Raw genomic sequence first — 27042 nt, forward strand, 5'->3', positions numbered from 1 at the left:
TCCTATTTTGCTGTTCCCACTGGGACCACCTCTGCGTTGGCTCCAGGGAGCACTCCCGCTGGAGAAGGGAGCGTGGAGAGGAGCCAGTGGGGACTAGCACCTGGGCCTGGAAGAGCCCTGGTCAGTGGGCAGTGTTAAGCTAAGAAAAGACACCAGAGAGGGACGAGAGGAAGTGGTGAGGGCCTGACCCTCTGCAGCAGAATAAAGAGACATTGTATCAGTCGGCTTTCTGTGCCTGTAAGTAAGTACTGGACAAAATCATCTTAAAGAGAGGAAAGGCTTCTCTTGGCTCACAGCTTTGAGGGCTCAGTTCACCGTCTCTGGGCTCCACTAGTGGCACTGGGCCTGTGGCAAGGCAGAACCTCATGGCTGGAACGCACGGCAGAGGAGGCTGCTCACCCCAGGGCAGCAGGAAGCAGGAGACAGCAAGAGGCGGCCGGGGCCCCAGTACCCTTTCAGCTCAGAGCCAGTGGCCTCTCTTCCACGCAAGGCGCCCCTCCTAAAGGTTCTGCCAGCTCCCATGGTGCCATGGGCTGGGGGCGGCATTAACACATGGGCCTTGGGGTACAAGCAGAGCCAAATCCACAAGAGGCTCCAAGGGAGGGAGGCAGCAGAGGGGCAGGCGCTGCCTGCAGGGCACGCTCCGTGCGGTGCTGCACCCAGCGGCACGGCCCTTCCCTCTTCTCCAGAGGGCAGTTTGGGAGGCGCTGAAGCATGGGTTAGACTGCAGCAGCTCAGAGGTGGGAACGGCGGCGGAAACGTCCCAGTCCTGAAGGAAGCAGAGCCAGCCGTGGCCGGAGGCGCAAGGGGCCGATCCCTAAACAAGCCTGAGTGCAGTGAGCTCCCGAGGCGCGGCATCCGAGCGCAGTACTCTGCGTGCACTGGAACGGGAAGCCTGGGTCACGACCGGGCAGCTCCGGACGACGCGAGCAAAGTGGGGCCGAAAGCAGGTGGACACCAGCAGCCGTGGGCACCCGTGTCTAAGCCGGTGCCTCTGTGAACGCTCGGGCATTCATACGACATGTCTCAAGGTGCCTGTGTTATATAACATGCTTATTGGTATGTGTGTATATGTGTACACACGTGTGCATAGACATACAGATGAAAGGAAAACAAAGCACTCAGGAAACCTTGAAGCTTATCTCCGAATGATCCTGTGTTTTATGGACACACCCGCTGGCCGGACCTGACCTGGACCACTCAGCTGACGGGGAGGCTCCCAGGCCAGGCCCCGGCCGCCGCACCACTGCACGACGCCAAGGGGCTGAGGAGTGAGGGCGCCCGCAGTCAGGTCACAGAGAAGGAGTCACAGCAGAGGCCGTTGTGGGTCACCGAGGGACAGCCCCACTGACCAGCAGGGCCTCAAGTGGCTCAAGCCAAGCTGTGCAGAGCGCCGAGCGCCACAGGAGCCGCCGGTGTGGCCAGGGCGCAGCGTGGCTGCCAGAGGGTCCCCCAGATGCCCAGAGGTGATCAGAGCCGCGGCTCCAAGGCCCCGGCTCCCGCCTCCCTCTTTTGCCCCACAGGGTGTGTTTGCCACTGGAGGCCTGTGAAGCAGAGGGCCCTGGGGCACCGAGACTCACCACAGGCATGGTGCATCATGGTATGGGGGCTTGAACCTCCAGAAGGTGATAGAGGGAAACCGAGGTGCCTCTCTCCCCCCTCTCTCCTCTCTCCTCTCTCTTCTCTCTCCTCCCTCTGTCTCTCTCTTTTCTCCCTCTCCCCTCACCCTCTCCCTCTCTCTCTTTCTTCTCTCTCCCCTCTTTCTCCCTTTCTCTCTCTTCTCTTTTTCTCTCTCCTCCTTCTCTCTCCTCTCTCTCCTCTCTCTCTCTCTTCCTCTCTCTCTTCTCTCCCTCTGCCCTCACCCTCTCCCTCTCTCTTTCTTCTCTCTCCCCTCTTTCCCCCTTTCTCTCTCTCTCCTCCTTCTCTCTCCTCTCTCTCCTCTCCCCCTCTTCTATCTTCATCTAATTCTCTCTCTCTCTCTGGCTGCAACTTAGAAAGGCCTAGCCTGGCATGGGGGAGGATGAGGTGCCAGGCTGGCATTTAGAGGAGCCGTGAGACTGGCGCCGTGGCAGGCGCAGAAGCCAGCTGCCCTTCTGCTGACGGAGGAGGGGGCGCGGGGGCGCCTTCCCCACAGTGACACCATCCTCCAGGCCTGTTAAAAATAAACGCTTGTTTGGCTTGCTGGAGGCCGGCCGGTACCACGATGGCTGGGCTCACGATAGAGAGGCTAATTGCGGCTAATTGCGGGTTCCACACAGAACCTCCCTTTGGGTGGCACAGAATCACCATCCACCCTTTGGGCCACTTTAGGAGTGACAACACGTCCAGTGAACAGGTTGAAGTCCTCTTTTGATGTCACTGAATAGCAGATGCCGCCCACTGCTGAAATTGCCGGAGATAATAGAGTTGTCCGTAGGTCACTGAATGCAAGACGGGCTAATAAGATACAGCATCTCTGCTGCACCACTCCTCAGGGACTGCAGCGTTAGCCGGGCACAGTGGAGCACGCCTGGAACACCAGTACTTGTGAGGCCGAGACAGGAGCATCCCAGGTTTGAGGCCAGCCATGGAAACTTAGACCCTCAACAACTTAGTGAGACCCTGTTTCAAAATAAAGGGGCAGGAGGGGGTGTAGCTCAGAGGTAGAAGGTCGAATCCCGAGTACTCCCCAGTACTCATCAAAAATGAATTACAGCTGGGCGTGGTGGCGCACGCTTGTAATCCCCACGCTTGGGAGGCAGAGACAGGAGGGCTGTGCTGGTTTAACAGACCCTGTTTCCAAAAAAAAAAAAAGTAAAAAATAGGTCATGGAGTGTGGCCCAGAGGTAGAAGGGCTTCCAGGAACCCCAGTACCACCAAAATAAATAAATAAATAAATAAATAAAACGAATTACAATGTTATTTTCCCTATTTTTAGAATAATCCGAGCCTTATCTAACTTGAAATATATAATTATTATACCAGAGTATTAATGTATTTAGAAATTATGGAAGAAAATAAAACATTCTGTGATCCAAGAACTTAAGGAGCAGCCTTGGGCGCCGTCTCCCTCCTCCAGGCTTTCTCTATAAGTCGTACTGTTGTTTGTAGCAGTTGGGGGGGGGCTAGAGCTGAACGTGATATAATTGGGGCCAGTGTTTTTTCCTGAAGCTAATGTCTGCTTTCTCTACAGCCATCCCCAAAGAAAATTCAGAAGTGTGGCATTCATCATGGGTTTTCCTGGCTCAAAGCGTACTTCTAAATAGTTGGCAAGTTTCTGCTAAAGATTTTTAGAGACTACCTAATGATTACATACAGGAATGAAGCTGGCCGTGGTGGCGCACGCCTGTAATCCCAGCATTCGGGAGGCTGAGACAGGAGGATTGTGGTTTGCAGCCAGCCTCAGCTACTTAGTGAGGCCCTCCGCAACTCAGAGAGACCCTGTTTCAAAATAAAGAATAAAAATAGAGAAGGGGGTGTAGCTTGGAGGTAGAATTCCCTTGGGCTCCATCCCCAGTACTGAAAAAAAAAAAAAAAAAAAGGACTGAAACTTTATTTCTCTGTAGTGACTATTCTGAGACAGAGCCCAGGAAACCTGAGGCTCCAATAGTTTCCTTGTTGGTTGCAGGGCCCTCCGTTGGCTGCCACCCTGTTCTGGAAGCTTCCCTGGGTGCCTACCTGTCCTGTGGAAGCCTGCACCCACTGCTGTCCCCATCTTGTCCCCCCCAACCACCCGGGTACCCTCCTCGCCTTTGTCTGCGTGTGCCTTCAGGGACAGGGCTCCCGGGATCCTGGCTGCACCCAGAAGTCTAGAGATGGACTGAGAGCCCCAGGCTGGGGCCGCCCGGCTCTGCACGAATATTCAGGTCCATCACAGAATTTTTCTTTCTGAAAACAGACTCTAAAACCAGACGCCTGTGCTTTATTCCCTTTGCTCAGCCTTTTTTAACAACACCTGCCTCCTCCACATGATCAACTCCACTAGAAAATAAAGCACACCTGTGACTACCCTGTCACCCGCTCGGGATGCCAGGCAGAAGCAGGAATGGAAAGGCCCTCACAGCCAAGGCTCGGGATCATTTGGTCCAAGAGAGATGGAGGTGTGGCTGGGAGGAGGCCAGCTGGGTGGGAGCGCACAGCTCACCTCTCTGATTCAAAGTCCTAGCCTGGAAGCAACTCTGTGACCCAGGCCCATCAACCTGGCCACCACCCGTGGGCTGGCCTCCACCTGTGGGCTGGCCACCACCCATGGGCTGGCCTCCACCTATGGGCTGGCCTCCACCTGCCAACACCCCCCCAAGAGCAGCCAGGAGGGGCAGGCACACCACTGGTGCTGTAGAGGCCCCTCAGCACTGCGACGCTCTGGGTCGCTGAGAGCCTGGCTAAGTTGCCGAGGCTGGCCCTGCACCTGTGATCCTCCTGTCTCGGCCTCCCAAGTACTGAGATGACAAGCGTTCCAGCACTACCACGCCTGGCTCTAAGCTGCTCTTCAAAGGACCACGTTTGAGTCATCTTGTTTTATTTGCTTATCAAAGTTTCTGACAAAAGAACAGATTGTTTTCCAGATTATTAAGAATCAAAACCACCACAAACACGCTCACGCACACACACATGGATGCGCGTGCACACACACACGCACGCTGAGGCATCTGGCAGGCCTGGTTGGGGTGTCAAGCACCTCACAAGTACTGACTGGGCGCAAAACTTTGTGCTGTTTCCCTTCTTTGCCTTTGTCTCGCCATCTGCCATCTGTGAAACCGCGACCTTGGCCTCCAGCCCACGTGACAAGCATTGGGATCGCAGGCGGGAAGCCTGGGTTCCATTCCCATCACCACACAAGAAATGAAATAAATAATAAAACTGGGCTGCAACTCAAGCTGATATTCAAGCATTTGTCCAACCACTTAGATAAAAATGATTAGAACCACTTAGAAACTTGCTACAGCCCCCACGGTCCTCACGAGCCACATGACTGCCCTGACACAATCTTTATGTGTAACCAGAAACCCCAGTTCTGCAAGATAACAACATTGGAAATCTCTCATTCAGCCAATTCCCAGGGAGCTGTTAATAAAACTCTGTTCAGACCCAGATAGGAGTCCCACAGATCTGCAAACGCAAGTCAGGGGGACTTGGGGAGGAACACTGTTGGCGCGTCTGGCCTTCCTCCAGGGCTGGGTGCCTCCCCCACCTCAGGACTTTCTCCTCATGCAGCTCGCCCTCTTTGTGGGCTGCAGGCTCTGGGGCACACGCCTCCAACACAAGGCCAGGATCCTTTATCTACTTAGTCACCACTTTTTGGACCAGGGTTGTTTTTGCTCAATACAAACCATGGGGATATTTCAATACATTAGCATGAACTAATAGAGGCGCGGGGCTCAGGGCTTTCCAGTGCTGCCACTCACAGCCTTATCACGAGGACAAACACCAATCCACCTCAGACCTTTCTAATTGATGCCATGACACCAGGGCCACAAGCGCATGACCCCAAGGAAGGCGGAGGGCTCGGCTGCACGCTTGGCATCTCCAGTGGCCTGGTCTCCTTTGCCACTGGGGATCCCAGCTTACTTTGAAGGTGCATAACAGATGTTTCATTATTTTTTTATTTATTTATTTTTGGTGGTACCGGGGTTCCTGGAAGCCCTTCTATCTCTGGGCTACACTCCCAGACCTATTTTATATTTTTTATTTGGAAACAGGGTCTCTTAAGCCAGCGTGTCTGGCTCCGAACCAGCACGATCCTCCTGTCTCCACCTCCCAAACGCGGGGATTACAAGCGTGCACCACCACGCTCAACGTATAACAGATGTTTTAAAGAAATTGCATGTGAAAGCATATATATATTACTCACACGCAAACACAGAGGCTCAGAATAACACAGCCCAGGGTACCGCCTAGCAGGAAGACGTGCATCCTGGGTTAGTGCAGGAGGCCGGCCGGGCTGCAGACCCACAGTGCCGCAAGAGTCCAGGCATCAGCCTTCCCAGGAAAGGGAAACCTTACCGTGCAGAGTCCCTCTTCTAAAAGCACATCACAGCTGCACTTTGGGCGGCATGAATCAACCAAGGCAACTGAGAAAGCCTTCACAGCTCACTCACATTCACAAGGAGAGGAAAGCCACCGGGAGCCGCTTACCTCTGTGGACGCAGTGGGCTGAGTCTCTGCAGAGGCCCCGTCGCCTTTGCCCTGGAGAAAGTGGAGTTGAGAGACAATGGCGTTAGTCTCCGACACACCTGCAGGCCTCGGCTTCTCTAGCAAGGGCATTGCCGCTACCCACCCGGCCAGGGAGTTTTCTGCTCCTGAACATTAATCTCCACATGACCAGTAATTCAAGGAGCTTCTCTGGCCCGCAGGGGCTCTTTGGAGAAGACTTAAGAGGGGAACTTGCAACTTTTGTGCAACTTTAAAAGTTCTGCCAGAGGAAGTGATGGTGTTTCCATCACCAACCTCCAACCCAACTGAAACAAGTCACTTGTCTACACTCAGGAGGTGCCGTGAGCAGCTTCACCCGGGCAGAGCGGGGCACCTGGGCAAGGCCGCGTCTATACTCCCTGTTGCACGGACGGTGCTGGGTCCAGCTATACCAGTCTGTATATTTAATGTTAACCTGTTCATGGAGGCATGCACCTAGCTAAAATTCCTACCACATTTAGTCAGCAAACTCGACCGGGAACACATCTGTCCAGGACTCCTTTTTCCTCCCCAATCTCTCTTTGGCTAGAGTGATTTGGAGATTATCTGAGGATTGACTTAGCAGCATGGCTTTAGGACTCTAGAGGACAGAAGTCCTGGCTGTCCCAATCTCAGCACACACGGTATTCAGGGCTAGAGTTCTGTCTTCTGTCCGGCCCAGGGTTTTTTCTCTGCCACCTTGTGCCTGCCCTCTGTCCCTTAGCTCATATTCACAAGAAAAGGGACAAAGAAAAAATTAACTCAAGTCCATGTCCTTTGCTCCCTGCTAATAACTGTAGCTCAGATGTCAGAAGAGACCGAATTATCACCTAATGAGCCCAGAAAGCCAAGGGTTTGGAGCCTTGGGATTCAAACTTGCCAAAACCCACCTTTCCTCCTTCACATGCAGTAGCAAATTGCCAATTTTGCTTAAGCCAGTTTGATTTGGTGTCTGTAACTAATAAAAAAAAGTGGCTCAAACTGAGCATAGAATCAATGATGCCTTTGCAAATAAATTCAAATTGTGTGACACATGAATCCTGCGTGTACCGCCGCCCAGCGACTAGCGAGTCCAGGGACAATGGCCAGGGCCACGAGGGGCTCCTGGCCTGTGCAGTCAGGGTGTGCTCTACCTGGGCCACACAGGAAGCCGTGCTGCTGAGGTCTGTACCCCCACTGATGATCACGAATCCTCTCCCTTCTTATTTCCTGGGCTCCCTATTTTGCAAACATCAGGAGGAACAACTGAACCAAATAGGGGACTCAGGAGAGATGCAGAAATTACATGATAATTCCTCTATCGTTTTGTAATCACACTGGCCCTCTTATCACTCGCACTGGTCCTCACCTCCACTGTCCACCTCGAGGAAGCCTGCTTGGAGGCAGGCCGGGCGGGCAGGGACACTCGTGCCAGGTTTCTATCCGGAGTGGTCAGAGCCCAGTAGGAAATCCCGACTCCTCCAACAACATGCTCCGATAACCTCCCTTGTCTCTGCTCATACCTGTTATCTGCCTGTGGCCGTGTTGGTTATCAAATGCACTAAGTATGACTTTATTTTGCATTCTACCTCTGAGCTACACCCCCAGCTCTATTTTTTATTCTTTATTTTGAAACAGGATGTCACTAAGTTGCAGAGGCCTCACTAAGTAGCCAAGACTGGCTGAAAACCTGCGATCCTCCCATCTCAGCCTCCCAAGTACTGGGATTACAAGTGTGCACCACCACGCCCGGCTTAGCGTGGTTTTAATATCTTTAGTGACTGTGTGCAGGGCGCATTCCATGAAGACACACGTCACCTCCCCAGGGAGGCTTGTGATTGCATGGAGGTGGTCAAATTGTTTGGTGTTTTGTTGATTTGAAGTAAAACATCAGAAATCTCTAGATGAATGGTCAATGGCCATTTTGGAAAATCCCTCAGACTGGATCCATCCTGAGCTCCAGCCTGAGCTCCACCCTCGGTGCTTGCAAATCTCAGTCTGAGGGCCAGCTCTACTTGACTCTAGAGGGTCGAGGGTCATTTGACGCCGCCATTAAGTAAAGCCAGCAGGACAGCTTTGTAATGCAGGAGGGAGGCGGCCCACGCAGCAGCCCTGACAGCTGGCAGAGGAACATCCTGCAGACGGGCCCACGCCCAGGGCCATGTGTGCTGTGCAGTCATCGGGAGGCGGCCGATACAATCAATACATACATTTTTAAACTTAATTCAATGCATAGGATGCTAGAAAGGCTTGATTCTTCCCGGCGACGGCTAGTTGGACAGGCCTCTGAGGTCATCTGCTGTGGACGCTCAGGGTCACTCCGGGAGTTGAGGAAGCTCTGCCCACCGCTTTGCGCTGCTCTCAAGCATCCTGCAGACATTCTCGGGAGACGCTCTGGTCACATGCAGAGGCGCTCCCTCTCCCCAGGAGCCAACAGGTTTATTCTGGGCACCAAACTGCAGGCAAGTCACTTAACCACTCAGCCTCAACTTCCTAGTTTGACGATTGAAGTGAGAGAGAACCTGCTGTATCCAGGTGTTGGTTTAAGGAATGAGGACGTGCTGGAGCAGCGCACAGCCAACGCAGGCAGAGGAGGCTCCCATCGCAGCCGGCGTCGGGCCTCGGCCTCCTGGGACACTGACCTCTTTTGCAGCTGCCTCCCTGGGCCCGGCCTGGCCTTCAGGCCTCACGCTGGCCCAGCCCGTGAGGGCAGGCCACAGAGGAGAGTGCAGGCAGCCCCGGATAGGTTGCTCAGGACCGAAAGCCTGTGTCCACACTCTGAATTTGATTTCTTATTAGTAATTGGGCCATGTAATCAATTTTAAGGTTCCAACATTTTAAAATCATTTGAAAATTCCTAAGATGACTAACGTAAAGTGGAGGGTTTCCCTAGACTTTGGGGGCAGCAGTGATTCTTAAATGATCTTGACGGCTTTGAGACACACTGTGGGCCCTTCCTCCCCAAACTGTGCACCCTCCCCACGTCCTTCCTCCTGCCCAGAATCCGGAGGATTTACAGTTCCCTATTCTAAGTATCCATCTCTCTCTCTCTCTCTCTCTCTCTCTCTCTCTCTCTCTCTCTCTCCCTCCCTCCCTCCCTCCCTCCCTCTCTCATTTTCATTCCGTGCCCACTAGATGTCAGCAAGGACACGGCAAGAGAAAAGACTTCAGACTGCACAGACTGCAGCCCGTGGAATCCTGGACACCATTATTAAGAACAAGAGTCAGGCCTTGGTTTTTCAGAGTGTTGCTGCACTCCCAGGGGAGTGGCAATGCTGATGGGGGAGAAGGGTCAATGATAAACAAAGTCAGGGGCCACGTGGTATCTGCCCCCTCTTGACACAGGCCTGTACCCTCCTCCCATATTCTTAGGGGATTCTAGCCTATCTGCTATAAGTTATTTACTATGTAAACTTGTTTTTAGACTATGAAGGTCCTAGGCCCCAACTCTTCTGTCTACTTGCTAATTACCTTTAGTGAGGAAACCTTGCATTATAACAGCTGCCTGAGTGCCTGGCAGGAACCAGGCCCCAACTGCTTTTTACATTTTGACACTAATTTTCAATACATTAATACAAATTCACTTTCCAAATTCATTTTCCAATACATTAATACCAAAGCCATTTTCCAATACATTTCGAAGCCATTTCCCAGTACCGGTGCAACTCCCGTGGCCGCAGCTCTCCTCTCAGGCTCCCTCCTCTCCCCTGCCCTGGGCTCCGAATCTGGACTTTTACTGACTCTAAGGGCTAGGTGTCTGATGCTGTTGCACCAACCAAGAAACCATCTTTCCTTAGGCATTAGCTGGCTTAAGAATCATCACCTAAGAATCCTTCTGGATGCCATATTGTGGATGTATAAGGGCCTAGCCCTGGACAGATCTGTGATGGAGGGCTCCTGCCCACAGCAGGGAGCAGGGAATCAGCAGAGCTGAGTGAGGGCAGAGGAGGATGAGACTGTCCACCAAGGGGCTGATCTCCTCGGGGAGGGGAAGGAGGGCTCACTGGATAGTCAGGACTGACAGGAGACAGGGAAGAGCGAGGGTGTGCACCAGGTGCAGCGCCAGCGGGGCGGGTGGAGTGAGGCTGGAACGGGGAGGTGCTGGGCTGACAGTACCTCCTCCACCACCCTGCTATGGCCCATGGCAACCCAAGAAAGAAGAGCAGAGAGGACCTTCACCTCCAGCGAGATGGTGGCTGACGTAACCTGAGAACCAGAACCACCTCCCGTGCCTGGATACAGCCAGAGAGAAGGTACAGGGGCAGCCAGGTTGTGAGAGAGAAGGGCAAACCCGGAGGGTCAGAAATGAAGAGGGGCTGAGAGGGAATCGAGCCCAGGATAAATATGCACTAGTCCCAACTCTTGTTGAAAATTTAAATGAGTTTACAAAGACAGAAATACAGAAGACATTTTACAGCCCCATATTACCCGGGATAGTACAGGAGGGTGGCCCAAAATGAAGTCACCAGAGTTCAAAATACAGAACAGTTTTTACAGATACATAGTCCCTCATCTTCTCTACCACGTAATCCTGTGACCTAGGTGTAAATCCGCCCCTTAACTCCATGCAGACCTCTTGGGGATTTCTGGCCTGGCAAAAAACCTTCCCTCCTAACTGTAGGTATAAGCCTAGGTTTCTTTGTTAAGACCAGAGTGATTCACAAGGTCAGGGGCCCTGTGGTATCTGCTCCCCTTTCACAGAGGTCAGCACCCTCCTCCCATACTCTTGGGGAATTCTTAGCTTCTTGCTAGATATCATTTATTATGCAAACCTGTTTTTAGAATATGAAAATCCTAGGTCCCAATTTCTCTATCCACTTGCTAATTACTTTTAGTGAGGGTACTTTGCATTAAAACAGCTACCTGGCTGGGTACTGGGGCCTCCGAGACCAGGATAAGAGCCTGCTGAAGTGTTAGGCTAGAGCTGGGGCAGCGAGGCCGGCATCGGAGCCTGCTGTGAGGCAAGGCCGGTACTGGGGCCTCCAAGGCTGGGATTGGAGCCTGCCAAGGTGTTAGGCTAGAGCTGGGGCAGCGAGGCCGGCATCAGAGCCTGCCGTGAGGCAAGGCCGGTGCTGGGGCCTCCGAGGCCAGGATCGGAGCCTGCCGAGGGGTTAGGCCAGTGCTGGGGCCAGCGAGGCCGGCATCGGAGCCTGCTGTGAGGCTAGGCTGGTGCTGGGGCCTCCAAGGCCGGGATCGGAATCCTGCCGAGGGGTTAGGCTGGTGCCAGGGCCAATGGCCAGCATCGGAGCCTGCCGTGAGGCAAGGCCACTCCTGCGGCCTCCAAGGCCAGGATCGAAGCCAGCTGAGGGGTTAGGCCAGTGTGGGGGCCAGCGAGACCAGAACCGGGGCATCCCATGAGGCAAGGCTGCTGCTCGAGCCAGCGAGGTCTGGATCAGTCCACTGAGTAGCCAGGCCACTACTGGGGCTGTCAAGAGTGGGATCGGTACTTGCAATGCAGCATGCACAGAGAAATTTCGCAGAAAATATAAATCAGACGCTTCCCCTAATCAGCAATAACTAGGAGGAAAAGGGCAACAGGAAGAGGTTGAGCTATAGAAAGGGCCCTATAGTGAAGCAACTAATGTGACCAATAAGAGGGTATGTAATAGTTGAGGACGGAACCTCTTTAAAACGCAGGAGGTACATAAACAAATGTATCAAAGTTAATCACCAAAGAAGCATGGGATGGAGGGAGGGGGAGGGAATGGGATGGGGGCTGGATGAGGGCTAATTGGATGATGTGTGCTTGTATATCCTCTCAAGTCTTGTACTCCAATGTGATTGATATATGACTACAATGCACCAATTTAAAAAATAAATTAATTAATTAAAAAAAAACACCCAGCTACCTGAGTGCCTGGCAGTAACCAGGCCGACTGCTTTTCTTTTTATAGATCTAAACTCTAATATATATATTTATACACACATACATACTAATAACCAAACTTCTTTTTCGAATCTCTTTAGGCCATTTCCTAATACTGGTAAACTGGGGACCTATACTTGTGCCAGACTGCCTCCTCCCCTCTCTGCTTCCAGCTTCTTGATGTGGCAGCAGAGTCCCTCGGCTCTTGCTCTTTCTGCCTCCTGCCACTAGGCCCTGAGCTCTGTGGACGTGGCCTAACATGGCTGAAACCTCCAGAATGATGAGAAATAAATCTTCCTTCCACTAGGTGGTGGCCATCAGGGACTTGGGGTCCTAGCAGTGAGAAAGCTGACAGAAGCAAACCATCTGGGCTCGGGTCAACATACACCAGTATGGCTTTCCTGATCATTGAAAGCACCAGGCCGATGTCTTCCATGAATTTGGGTGTGAATTTCTACTAATTTGACTTGAAATATGACAATGGGTTTTGTGCCAGGAACGCGTCTGAGTGGCCCGGAAGATGTAAACACAGAGCTCCTCAGAGGGACGCCACCCAAGCCCAGCCCATGGGGGAGGTGCGGAAAGAGTGGGGCCCCTCAAGTACTCACAACAGAAACCCCAAGGGGTAGGCCTCCCTGCGTAAAAGACAGACACACTGCAAGATCTGAGCCAGGAAATTCAGATAACAAAATAGCAATACTAAGGACAAAATGAATTAAGCAATAAAAATGAAAATTAATTTTTAACCATAAAAGACATAGTAAAAGAAATGAATGCAAACAGGTTGGAAAGAATAAATAAAACTAATTTCACAGATAATACAGTTCCATACAAAATCCAAAAGATTTTCTATCAAGAATTAATTTATCCTAGCCAGGCATGGTGGCACACACTTGTAATACCAGTACTTAGGAGGCTGAGATAGAAGGATCCAGGTTCACTGCCAACCTCAGCTACTTAGTAAGGTGCTCCAAACTTAGTGAGACCCTGTTTCAAAATATAGAATAAAAGATTGGGCTGGGGGTGTAGCTCAGAGGTAGAATGGCCCTGGATTAATCCCCAGAACCACAGGGAAAAAAAAGGAATTAATTCATCCTAATAAGAGACTTGAAAAGTTATAGTACACTGGCAACAAATAATTTTTAAAAAGATAGCATTTGCAATTCAGAAAGAGAGAGAGAGAGAGAGAGAGAGAGTGAGTTTCAAGAATGGAAACCTCAAGATGTTAAAAAGGTAATTTCCCTAAATTTAATTTAATAAAATTATACAAGAGAGAGGATTTTTTTCTGATTTCAGAGCAAAGTGGTTTTGAATGTTGAAGAGCCAGCCGTTCTGAAGAGCAGGCCCCAGGAGCCTCAGCCACCAGCAGGTGGCAGCCCTCACGCTAATGTAAGGAGCAAGATGGCCACGGGAGTCCCGCCCTGGAAGGAGAGGGAACTAGGGACAGAGGTGCCCTTGAGGAGCAGGGCGTGCCTGTCCTCTTTAAGGGGTCTGTGTAGGGGCGGCCAAGCTGGTGCTGGGTTCTGAGATGATGTCAGTCCCACAGGAGAAACGCAGTGGCTGTGCCCTGGATGCTGGCCCGCAGGAAGACTGGTCACTAGTGTTCTTGGCACGTCAAGCGCAGCTGGGTCATGAACTACTCGCCCAGAGGAAGTACACGTTGTATTTGTTTCCACTCATGCACAACTCAACCGTGTGTCTGGACTAAGTCCAGATAAACTCTTGGTGTTGGCACCCCCACCCCGCCACCTGAACCGTGTTCTTACATCGATCAGAAGCCCCCAGGAATTGTGACCCCAGGCCGAGGCAAACACTGTTGGGCCCCAACGCCCAGAAGAGCTGGGCATGATTCTCCTTGAGTCAGAGGTACCTGCAGGGCTGGCCCGGGACTGTGCACCCCGTAAAGTGTGGACCCTGGGTGGAGGCCGAGGACTGCCAGAACCTTCCGAGGCCAGAGGATGGTGAGTCTGGCATGAAGGCAGTATCTGAGAGATTCAGAAACCAAAGACAGCAGAACGGCAGCCACCAGACCGCGGGGCGGCAAGTCCAGGAGCACGCTCTCCTAGGAGCCGGGCCCGGGCAGGGTGGCCCGGCTCGGCCTGCAGCCCTGTGGGTGGGCAGTCCTTTGTCTTAGACCTGTCCTGTGCACTGCTGGGTGTTCAGCAGCATCCTGGCCTTGACCCACTGGGTCCTAAGAACTTGCCTCCTAGCCCTACCACCCAGTTATGACAGCCCCGGACGTCTCTGGACATTACTAAATGCCCCCAAGGACGGCACAGCAAGACCCCCGGCAGGACTGAGGACAGAGGGCTGGGACGGTGTGGGAGACATGCCCCTGTGCCAGACTGCTACACAAGGTCTTGGCCATGCTCCTGGGAACAAGAAGGAAGCCCAGACACTAAGGCCACGGCCCAGGTTAGAGCCTCTGGAAGAAGGTGCGCCTGAGCCCAAGGCCAGACAGCCCGCTGAGCTCCCTCCACTCCCCTGAGCACCAGCCACAGCGGCTGCCTGCGCCCTGGGGGAGCAGAGCCAGGGCGGGGCTGGGCGTCCCCTCAGGACCTCAGGAGTGCCGGGCACGCCTTCCACGCGGGGGCAGCCTCAGCACACAGACACCAGAGGTGGAGACGAGGACAGAGCAGCAGGCACGGCTCACGTGAAGGCCTTCAGGAACCTGAATGCACTTGTGATCAGCTCGGTGGGGTGCTTCTTCCTCTGCCCCACATGAGCCTGAGGCCACCACAGGACGGGTCTCCTCTCTTAGCCCATTGTGGTCCTTCAGTCCCTGGGATAGAAACTCGTGTATCCCCCTGGCTGGGCCACAGAGCTCAGCTGTTCGGTCAAACACCAACCTAGATGTTGCTGGGAGGTATTTCTTGGATGTGATTAACATTTACATTAGTATATTTGAATTTAGCAGATAGTGTGGTGGGTCTCATCTAACTGGCTGGAGAGCTTAAGAGACAAGGCCGAGCTTGTGGAGGAGGAAGGCGCCCTGCCTCGGGCCACCTTCAGAATGCATGAGCCCCGCCGGGACTGTCCACCTGCGCGTCTGCCCCCGACTTCAGACGTGCCAGGCACAGCTGTCACAAGTCTGTCTGTCCACGTAGACACACGTGCAGGCATGTGTGTGCACAATGATGTGTCCACCTGGCCGTCTCTCTGACTCTCTGCACGCCCTGTTGGCTCTATTTCCTCGAGAAGCTAGAGCTTTGGCTCTCCAGTTCTGAAGCGAGGAGGCACCCCCTTCTGGACAGCCTGTGCCCTCCCCAGGGAGCAGCACCCAGGAGAGGAGTTATCAAGCTCAGCGCCCGCAGACCCAATTGCGATGGGAAGACAAGTGACCACATGGTGTGCACAGAGACCCAGAACCCGAGGAGCCTCAGCGGCATGCCGTGGACGCCCCGGAAGACCAGCAGGGCACAGGCTGCCCGAGCTCCGGGCCCAGGGACAGAGGGGGCGTCAGTGTGATACCTGGCCTCCGTACCCTCTCCAGAGCAGCACCCCCAAGTGGGGCAGGGAGGGAGTGCCACCAGCCTGCCCTGTGCCTGCTGCCAGGCCCCGGACACCAACAAAAGTGACCAGCCCTCCAACCACCACGCAGGCTAGGGCCATAGGGAGCGGCCTCCGGCCCCCGACGGGGAGGGCTGGGCTGAGGGCTGGGCTGCGCAAGAGCGCACTGTCTGGGGCACACACACGCGGAGGAGCCTGGAGTCCTCTCCACCCCGCCACTGGCCTGCCTGTGGGGTCTTCCTGGCTGTGGCTAAGGGTCCACGGCAAGGGGGGAGCTTGTGGTAAGGTTTGGGTGAACCTGACGGTTGCTCAGATGCCCGCCCACCAGACAAAGTCGATGAGGGACAGTATTTAGAAACACCCCGGGCTACTTTGTGTGTGTGCAGGGTCCAGCAAGGTACGCACTGGACAGGAGGACATTTGCCTACAAATTGCCAGAGGCAGGCTGGCCCCGAGGCTCTCTCTGAAAACCCCGACTTCAGAGAGAAAGATGGAGCCAGAGACTCTGCTTCCCCTGGAGTTCCATTCAGGCTTTGCCAACACACAGGAACTTCCAGTTTACCGTCCGCGTGCTCACCCACAGTATACTTGTCTAAGAAGCCCTGGTTCAAAATAAAGAACCGAGGAAAGAGGTTTACAGATAATGACATCATCGTCTATGAAAACTGAAGTGCCCAACAAAACCAAGTTTGGAAGCAGAAAAGAGAGCTGCATAGCTATGAAGAGTAACACAGGTATAAAATATATTAACAAAAGCTACAAATGGTTGGGAGTAGAGAAAGAATGCAAACCCAGCCTTTTTATAATTTACCTCAAATAGTGCTACACTGACATATTTTGGAATTTTGTAGTAATATAAATAAATATTAAAATTAATGTTTTAAAATCTTGTATACCCTCCATATTACTAAAGGAGAAAAAGGCTAAAAAAGCCATTATCTGCATAGCAATAGAGAGGAAAAAGAAATAAATTATACCACATTAGTTTTTAGCAATCATATTCTAACTTGTAAGTAGTTCGGATCATGTCCCTTTATACTCAATTTTGGTTATTTTTATTGGTTACATAATAGCTGGTCATACACTTTGGCCGCGTTACTTCTCAGCATGACCACTAGAGGGCAGAAACGAGAAGGACCCGAAGCAGACACAGGTCAAAGGTGCCCGGGCTGATTCACAGCAAAGGAGGCCTCTTAGTATCTGTGCAGAAGATTCAGTCTAAGAGTTAATACTGTGTGTGTGTGTGTGTGTGTGTGTGTGTGTGTGTGTGTGTGTGTGTGTGTGTGTGTGTGTGTTACTGAGTATTGAACCTTGAACCCAGGGGCATTCTACTTCCAAGATATACCCCCTGGCCCTTCTTATTTTATTTTGAAACAAGGTCTCACTAAGTTGCTAAGAGCCTTGGTAAGTTGATGAGGCTGGTCTCAAACCTGCAATCCTCCTGTCTCCACCTCCCAAATACCAAACTTACAAGTATGCACCACCAGTATACATGGCAACCCATTTTTAAATAAGCCTAAAATAGAATTTTATGTAAGACAAGATCTAAGTATGTTTCTATAAAAATATACAAATTCTTTGACCCAATAGCTTCCAGGAGTTTATCTAAAATAAAGATAAAGCCTGATATAGGCAAATGTTTGTCATAGTAACTTTTGGTAATAGAAAACTTGCCTAAATTTTCAATAGAGGAGCATTGTAAAAATCAAATTATGGTAGCTAGATGATGGAAAACAGTATAGATGCTAATTTGTGCCTTTAAAGACCATTTAAAAATTTGAGGGAAAGTGAAAAAATGTTAGGAGAGCGTTAGGAAAAGCATGATATAGTGTTGAAAACGCAATAAATGGTGGTTACTGACCCTCGGTAAAGACATAGGTACAGATACGCAAACACGATGAGGGATGGAAAGCCCAGAAGGAAAGGCCGTCAGGAGGGCGCACGCTCACTGCTGATACAATTGTCTTGTCTTGTCACACCGGAGGTGACTTGAAACGTTTTGCTTTTCTCTGTTTTTTCACTTTCCGTATTGTAATTTAGGGTACATTCACTTATAACACAAGAACAAACCCTCTTTGTCCTGCCATGGTTTTAAACCCATGAAGCCAAACCTGCTTGGAATGTATAGTGGGCTGAAAGTCAATAGTAGAAAGGAATCTGCAAATCTTAATGTATTTTTAATTCATTGTGCAATTCTACCAAAGCCATTTTATCTTTATAATAGGAAAAAATAAGGAAACCAGGTCCACTCAGGAGAGTGCATGCTCTGGGCAAAACTGAACTTGGGGTGACTTATGAATTCCCAGGCAGCCACTGGCCCTGTTTTTCTCACGGTAAAGCCGACTGCAAGGACGGAACAATGAAATTCGCTCATCGGATTCTCCTGAGCTCTTTCTCTGGCCGGTGGAGTGGCTGCTCATCTCTGTGACAGAAGGTCCTGCTGTTCACTCCGCTTACACTGACCCCTGTGGCTCAGAGAGATGGAAACCAAACACCTGGGGCTGCCTGTGGGCACGCTCTGCTCCTAAGCCTGACACACCAGGCCTGGCCCTGCAGTTCCGGGCAAACTCTGCAATCCAAGTGTCAGAATGGGGCGCCCCAGCATCCCCTGAGCCCAACAGTCTGTGCTGGCTGCAGGATGCTCTGGCCCCGAGCACTGTGCACGCAGGTGGACCCTGTATCCCAAGGTGACCTTCTCCCACTACTGTGTCCTCCTTGGGCTGGGACTGGGGTACGCACAAGGGGATGCCACATAAGTTTTTTGGTTTTATTTTTATTTTTTGGTGGTGGTACCAGAAATTGAGCCCAGGGGCTTTCTACTTTTGAAATACACCCCCAGCCCTTTTTATTTTAGAAATGGCTTTTGTTTTTAGGTTGCTGAGTCTCGCTAAGTTGCTGAGGCTGTTCTTGGACCTGCGATCCTCTTGTCTCAGGCTCCCCAGTACCGGAATTACAGGCATGCACCAACACATTCGGCTACATAATTTCTTAAAGCTATCATTTATAATTTCCAGATCCCACTTCCTTCCTAAACGTGATCTGGCCCAGAATTCCTCTGGCCACAACCCCTTGGCCGCCTTCCTTCACAATCTTCTTTCCCCTGTTGGATAAACAGGTGCACCTGTTCTACCCTGGACCTCGTGGGTGCATCTTGTCGGGGACAGACCAGCTGAAGCAGAGCCACGATCAGCAGGAGCTGGGAGCCCAGTGGCAGCTGCCCTCTGACCATTAAGGGACCCTCAGCCAGCGCGGCAGTCACTAATGCCCTTTCCACCAAAGCTGACGGAGAAACTGTTCAAAGCATCTGTGACTGGCTCTTTAAAAATAAGCGTTGCTGGGTGTGGGGGCGCACGCAGTACTTGGGAGGCTGAGCCAGGAAGATCAGAGGTTCGAGGACAGTCTCAGCAAAGTAGCAAGTCTCTCAGAAACCTAGCAAGACCCTGTTTCAAAACAAAAATAAAATGAAAAGAAAGGGCTGGGTGGGATATAGCACAGTGATAGAATGCCCTGAGCCTAACCCCCAGTACTGCAAAACATAAATTGATTTTTAAAAATAAGCTTTTATACCGATCACAAGCAGATTCTTGGCACACGACGTGGAAGGAGCTTTACGCGTCGAGTGACGTTACCGCAGCACACACATTTCCTTCTTCTCTTCTATGCACGCACGAGTTTGCTTCAGCTTACGAGCCGAAAACTCCACTGTGCGCCCGGGTGACCCCGTCATGCCGCGGGGCGCCCGGACGCACAGGCTGCGCCGTCACACGCTCAGTCCCAACAACTCACTCTTCTTGTTTAACGTCAATTAAAAACAGTTTGTTTTGACTTTAACTAGTTGCATCTTGCTACAAAACACATAATAATAATTCAAAGAAACAATACTTAGAGTTTTGTGGTTACAGAAAACTACATTTAAAAATTGAAATGTATATAAAAATCTCTATGTAGACTTTTACTGTCAGAATTAAAAGACTTTTAAGCTAAAAAAAATGCGTCTGTCCCCACATTCTAAGGGGTAGGTAAAATGGGACTCCAAACTGAAGGAAAAAGAGACACCAAGCATTTTGCCTTCTCAGAGAAAAACAATTCATGTATTTTTAAAGTGTGGTAGGTGGCAGGTTGTCAGATCGCGTGGCAATCGATTCCACTGGAAACACTACAGAGTAACGGAAGAGCTTTATTTCGAAGCACTAGCATTTTTCAAGCTCCAGAAGATGTACTCTCTCTAACTAGTGGATGTGACGGTCAAGAGGGCCTTGCGTGCCGCGGGCTCCCCCTGTGCCCCAGGGACACACGCCCCGTCCCCGTCCTCTGGGGGCCAGTTGGAGACAGCTTTGTCAGGACCGCGGGACCCTATTTAAGAATGAGGTATGTGTTTGTTTCTGGTGTGCTGAGCGCATCCTGAGAAACAGATGGTTCTGACTCAAAAAGCTAAGGGTTCTCAAAAAGCTTTTCAAGCTGGTGACTCACCGGAGTTGTGGGGCTGCAGCAAGCAGGCACAACAAGAATCCCAGAAGCGCTCTGAGCGCCTGTGATGTGGCCAGGAAGTCTGCCCTCCAGCCTCCAGACCCCAGGCCAGCGGGGGACAGCCCATCCCAGGAGGCTCTGGGGCACCTTCCTGCCCCTGCAGACTGGACTCAAGAACCAGGGGGTGCTGGGTGTGGTTTACGTGTCTAAGGAGAAAGGAAGGGGTGGGTGTGATGGTTTCCATAAGTGAATCCTCCAAAAAGTATATGCTGGCAGCTAAGCCCCACAATGGCGGTCTTGCGGGGGTCATGGAAGGTGTCTTAGTCAGCATTCTGCTGATATAACCTCAAAGACGGACCTCGCAATTTAGAGGAAGGAGGATTAATTTGCTCGTGGCTTCCTTGGGGATTTGGGGGCTCAGTGCATGGGGGGGGCACGAGGAAGCAGCGAGTAGAGATCAAGGCTTCGCTCTCCCCTCATGGAGGCTGAGGGAGGAGGAGCCACATAACCCCAAGGCTTCAGCCCAGGGACCCAGCCTCTCTAGCCACACCCTACCTGGATAAAGCACCCAGATTAATGCATTACAACCCTCTTGCCTTAACTCTATCAACCTGAGCATTAATACCTGAGCTCCTCGGGGCATTCTGTAGCTACCCATGACAGGAGGTGACCAAGCATGAGGAAAGACCCTAGTGAATGGCAGTGGCGACTTACAGATGGGATGTCCCTTTTGCCCTCGGCCCCCTCCAGTCACCTGAGGGCCAGCGCTCATGCCTCTGGAGGAGGCAGCCACGGGGCACCATCCTGGAAGCAGACAGCAGTCCTCACCTGACAGTGGATCTGCAGGCATCCTGATCTTGTCTCCCAGCCTCTGAGCTGGGAGAAACAAATTTCTGATTTTTATAAATTACCCAGTCTCCGGTATTTTGTTATAGCAGCAATAGCAGGGACAAACTCAGTTGTAGGAATGAGGTATGGTCCAATTTATACTTGAAGTATTTGTGTAATTATCGCTGTGGTCTGTCTGTCTCCCCCCAGGTTTCTATGCTGAACGTCAACCCCATAAATGGCAGTATGGGGGCGCTTTGGGGTGATTAGGTCAGGAAGATGGAGCCTCCTGAATGGAATCTGTGCCCAGAGAGCAGCCTTGCCATTCCACCCTGTTGGGGTTCAGAGAGAAGGTGCCAGCTCCGAACCAGAAAGCAGGCCCAGGAGACGCCACATCCACGGCCCTCAGTATGTGACCCTGGACTGAAGCCTCCACGATGCGAGAGAAAACTTCATTTGTCAGCTGATGGGGACTGAGCCTGTATTGATTGTCAATAAGAGCTGTATTAACGGCTAATAAGAATAAGCTTTCATACTCAGGCAAAACAATACAATCTTTTTCTCTGCCTCTAAGTTGTCAGCCAAGAGCTGCAGCCAATACTGACCTTGGTCAACTAAAGCTTAGCTATTAGCCCAGCTAAACGTGGAATGTTAAATACTAAATTCTCATAGTAGTTTAAAGTTAAGAGAACTTATATTAACTATCAAGCACACAAAAGAGTTATAGCCCAAAGTCTGCATACTTTAAAGACAAGTTTTCAACATAATAAATAACTTCTAGCCAATAGATATAGAAAAAGCTAAAAACTCCCCAAGGATGGGTGGATGGTACAAGCCTTCTCCAAAGGGGGCACACACATGTCACCCCTGACCTTGTTAACCAAGTAAAACATCTTGGTCATAAAACTAACAAGAAATGCTGGCACCATGGGGATAATTGGTGGCTTGTGCCTGCGTTGGGTGGGAGAGGTAACAAGACTGTTGGCCAAGCAGGATGGGAGGAAGAAGGTGATGAATCCTTATACAAACTGTTTTGTGCTAAAAAACGTCAGTGTCTTACTTTCAAGGCACTCCACTGCATCCTCTCTGACATAGTGTTTTATTGTTCTGTCCTTTCTTTCTACCTCTGTAATAATAAAATTTGTTTAAGCTTTCAGCAGTATATATGTATTTTTTCTAAACTAGCTGAGAACAAGAACTTACATCAACCTCTCAAACCATTACATCAGCCACGCAGGCTAACGTAATTTGTTACAGCAGCTCACATGGCCCAACACAGTCGGCATTTCTCAAATTACCTTATCCTCAACTCTATAATTTGTCAAAGGTCAAGTTTTATTTTATGACAGGCACTGAAAACATATGTCTTTGGTTTTCCCTGTAACTGCAAAGAAAGTTAATAATGTGAAGTAACGGGAGTAGGGCTCCTCATTTCAGCTTCTGCAGTAGGAGACGTGAGGTGAATAAGCCTGCTCCGGGACAGGAAGGGCGCCAGGGCCATCGTCTCAGACGCAGCAGAGAGGAGGGCGAGGCGAGCATGGTCTGGGTCTTCCCAGACCCAAGGGCCCTGCAGAAGTGGGGAGGGGGAGGGGAAGCCATGGCAGCAGCACTTTAGTGTTTTATTAATATGCAGGTGGGTTTTATAGCCATTTGTGAATAGTTCCAAAAAGGATCTGATACGCTACATTTGTGAAAAGTTCAACTGATAAAGTTTGCGACCACAACACAAAGACAGTATCCAGGGAAGAAGGGGACATTGCCAGGTAGAAGAGGGGTCAAGGAAAGAGAAGTCTACATGACTTTGAGGGAATCAAAATTGTTTTCACTTTATTCTATTCAAATTTTGAAAGCTAAAATGTTTTATGTTCATTTAAGATGTTCTGTATAAGCCAGGCGTGGTGGCGCACGCTTGTAATCCCCACGCTTGGGAGGCCGAGACAGGAGGATTGCACAGGTTTGAAGCCAGCCCCTCTGGCTTAAGAGACCCTGTTTACAAATAAAAAATATAAAATAGGTCTGGGAGTGTATCCTGGAGGTAGAAGGGTTTCCAGGAACCCCAGTACCACACACACAAAAAGAAGATGTTCTGTATACATACACCCCTGCACAGAATTTTAAGCCAATCAGTTAATTTCATTTCAAAAGTAATATTTTGAGAAGTCAAGTCATTAAGATTTGTAGGTTCGTATTACTTGTATGAATAGTTTATAACATATTAGAGGAAAGCAATTGAGAGGAAAATTATTAACAGTCTCCAAGGAGTGCACTTTCAAAAAACTGGAAGAAAGATTTCAGAAAACATTTCTCTGTATCCTTCCTTGTACACAGCCAAACAGAGAAGGAAAGGACCCGCAATTAATTATGCTGGCTCTAAAACTAATTCATGCAAGAACAAAACCTACAAAATTAGACAATAAAACATAAGGGTTTCAAATAAGACCAGCTTTAGGACTGTGAACGGTCTTCTGTGCTCAGCAGTAGGTGAAATTCAGGCACAGGACATAGAAGTTGGTCCTCCCCAGCCCTGTGCTGCTGGCTGACCCGTACTCAGGGCATTGTTCTAAGTTGCCCGGTTTGAGAGCATCTGAGGAAGTACAATGACATCCCGATTGCAGATAGAGAAACTGAGGCACAAAATTGGTTGGTGTGTCCAGGTGCGCTTGGCTGGCCAGTGACCAGACTATTCCTTGGACAAAATTATATCAGAATGAAGTTTCTGTAGTGGTTCAAAGCTTGTCATTTACTAAGAAACCGAAAATCAGACAAGCCATCTTATAAGAGAAAGTAATATAGCCAAATGTGCCCATAATGTTAACTGCTACTCAATTCCTGCTGCTCCTTTTAACATGGTCATCACCATCACTAAATGATAAATAAGAGGTAATATAAAATGATTACATGAGAGCAGTTAGAATGATTTTAAAATCAAAATTGGTTTTACGTCATCTCTTGTAACCAACATTCCTTAAGCGCTGGTTATAAAATTCCTCCTTAAAGGCCACTTTGGCCCCAGGACTGTGCAAAGTAACTGGGGCCTAAGACAAATGGATGTTCAGAACCAGACTCAGAAACCCTTTCTTCACCTTTACTAAATATCTCCCAAACAGAATAGCAAAAGTATTTGAGAAATTAAAGTTCATCTGGTAAAATGTACAGGATGAAAAAAATTTTTTTAATTCTGACATGTAACCTGGACAGGCTAAATACCTTTGCACCGATGCAAGTGTGTCAGAAGCAGAGCAGATAACCACAAATCACAGCTGCCCATAGATCCTAAAGCCTCCTGCCGTAACATAATGCTCAGCTGTTAGACTGAGGATTAAATACCTGTGCTTTCTACTGAAGGACTGAGTCGAGTGGTAAACAAAGTCCAGGCAGGCTGAACAGCTACTGGCCCTCTGCCTGGCTCCAGGACAAGGTGTGCTGATCCCAGCTGGTGGGCCCTGTTCCCCTCTGCCCTCCCCCACCTGGTGATGCCCATGCAGCAGCTCCTCCAGGAGACAGAGGAAATAAAAGCCCCATGGGGAGGCACCCGCACTGGCCCCAGGCGCCAAAGGGCTGCAGGTCTCCGCCCCCCACAGGCTGGATCCCTGGAAGCAGGTGCCAAGTGGACAAAAGGGATGGACCACCCATGTCAAGAGCACCTGGCTGAGGTGGCCCAAAGAGGCCGGTTCTGGCAAACAGGTGCAGGGATTGCCCTGACCTGCAAGGGGCTAGATGTGAACTGCTGGCCCCAACCAGGAGCCTGGGCTGGCTGACTCTGTGGAATTCAGCACAGCCAGTTCCCGCCGGGACCCTCGCAGATGTGCCAGCCAGGGCTCGCAGAGGCCGGTCCTGCGCCTGGTTCACACAGTCACCATGGCATGCAGATCCTGGAAACCTGAGATGTTTTAATTTACATAAAATTTAGAAAATTGCTCTAAATTTTCCAGAGCTGTATTCCCAAGCCTTTTTTTTTTTTAATTCAAAAGCACGAACTCCCGTGGGGAAGAGCAAAATGGCTCAGAATTGCTTTTAAGACGTAACAGGATGGCTGAGCACAGAGCTGCTGGCAAATTGCTCCTGAAATGTGCTGATGTCTTTTCTAGTCTGTTCTGTAGAACCAGACGATATCTTAAAAATGCAAACCTGTGAAAACACCTGCCAGACAGGGGTAGAAATCTGGCAGGTTTTTTAGTATCTGATGATTTGGTTACTTATTTGATATTTTCTGACTTTCATAATTGGCTTTTGGAAAGCAGTACAGTGTGAAATAATAAATATAGCTAAACTGATATATAGGTTAATAAAAATAAATTCAGTAATATAAATCGAGATCACACTAAAGCTTCCTGCTAGAAGGTAAATAACGTCTATTAGATAATTAATAAAAATAGAGCTCAAAGAAAGGCCCAAGCATTATCTAGCTGCCTGCTCACTGTTCCATGTGTCAAGTACCTTGTATTTATGTGTTTTGTCCCATTTGTGATACTGCTCATTAATCAAAGATATGAAATATCCCACACATTCGTATTTGCTCATACACTCCTGTGTGGAGATTAAAATTTATCCTCTCCTTAAACATGAGCGATAATATAAAGAAGAAAGATCTAGATCTATGAGATTAAACAAGCGTCCCCAAATTCTTCGATACTAATTAAAGAAAAGGAAATTAATAGACACCTCACAAGAAAGTACAGTAACAGATTCAGCAGCCAAATATAGTGGGCTAGAATTTTTTTCTCTCCTCCTGTGACATTATCATCATTAAAAGAAACAGGAAGGTTCTGGGAATGGCAGAGTAGGAAGCCCCAGGAGATGACCTCTCATCGAGACAGCGGTCTCACTGCCGCCATCGTTTTAGACTTAGGAGTCTATGAGGATCACACCTTCCAGAGGAAGACTTGGCTGGCAGACTGTGGCTAATTTGGTCAATTTTGGCTGTAGCCCTGTGGCAGACAGATATGCATGTCTTCCTGCATCAACCAGGGCTGATTGGCAAGGCAACTCTTGTCCTCCATCAACTGGGGGTCCGGGCTCTGATCTGTGATCGCTACTTATTGTCTCCGATGTGCAAAGAGGCCAAAGCCGCTTGTTACACCTCGGATGGGTGGAGGGAATGGCAGAGGACTGGGAGGGCGGCATAGTGGCCTGCTTCAGTTTTCTCCCCACCCTCAGTTTGGGAGTCAGTCACTAAAGATTAGGATATTCAAATGCAGCTACATACACACAGAAAGCTAGAAAATAGCCATGCGTGCCCGGGAGAAGGGAGAGGCTCAGAAAAGACCTGGAAATACTTGAGTTTGCTTCTCATGCAGAACTTGGCAGAGAGATGGCCTGCAACAATTTTAAAAAAAGAGAAAGACTCCTTTCTTTGGAAAAGAAAAGGAGCTGGCTTCCAGAGTTTCCACATTATTAAAGAGACTCAAATGTCCAGTTTCCTACAAAAAGTTCCAGGACACAGAAAGAATCAGGAAAGTTTAGCTTGTTCAAAGGGAGAAGATTAACAGAAAACTGATTCTGAAAAAGAGCTAAAAGCAGAGTAGACAAACATTTTAAAAACTGTCTTAAAGATGCTCAAAAAAGGAAGACATGGAGAAAGCCCATGTGTGAACGAGGTGGGAACAAACTGGAAACATAACAGAGATAGAAACGTAAAAAGGACCCCGAAGGAAATCCTAAGGCTGAAATACAATAACTGCAATGAAAAAACAACGAATAGTATTCACAGGCATCTTTGAGCAGGGAGGAGAACAACTAATTTAAGGATACGACAGTGGAAATGATTAAGTCTCAGAAAGAGAAAGAAAAAAGATTGAAGACAAATGGAGAGGACAGAAAGGACCCGTGGGCGCCCCAGCGGACGAGCTGGCCTGCAGAGCAAGGGAAGGAGGAGGGAGCGCGGCCAGAGGATTTGAAGAGATACCGGCGGAAACTCCCCAAATCTGATTCAGGACATGAGCACAAGGATCCAAGCAGCTGAACAAACGCCAGCTGTGATGAACGCGGAGGCTCACGCTGAGATACAAGATGGAACCGTTGACAAAGAAGGATCTTTGAAAGTAGCCGAGGAGAAGTGACCCATCACATACTGGGATCCGCAATAAAATCATGAGCACATTTCTTATCAGAAACGTCGGTGGCCAGAAGGCAGTGGAGTGATATATTCAAAATGCTAAAGGCAAAGCAACCAAGAACCCTTTATCCAGAATAACTGCACATCAAAACTGATTAGGAAATTCCCAAATAAACAAAAGCAGTAT

At 49.9% G+C, this 27042-nt stretch overlaps 1 protein-coding gene across 3 annotated transcripts in view; it reads right to left on the reverse strand.

The window, feature by feature from the left end:
• Positions 1 to 27042, reverse strand: part of RPS6KA2 (ribosomal protein S6 kinase A2) — a gene marked incomplete at both ends in the record, with an annotated part of 314056 nt that overhangs the window by 244512 nt on the left and 42502 nt on the right. The window contains one exon of one of the 3 annotated variants that reach the window (XM_080699902.1): positions 6115 to 6165. The exons of the other annotated variants lie outside the window; for them this stretch is intronic. Coding sequence (XP_080556028.1) covers positions 6115 to 6165 — 51 coding nt within the window. The remainder of the gene's footprint in view (positions 1 to 6114; positions 6166 to 27042) is intronic. 3 annotated transcript variants of the gene reach the window in all.

This window comes from Muscardinus avellanarius (genome assembly GCF_963383645.1).
Source record: "Muscardinus avellanarius genome assembly, chromosome: 8".
In the NCBI taxonomy this organism is placed as follows: Eukaryota; Metazoa; Chordata; class Mammalia; order Rodentia; family Gliridae; genus Muscardinus; species Muscardinus avellanarius.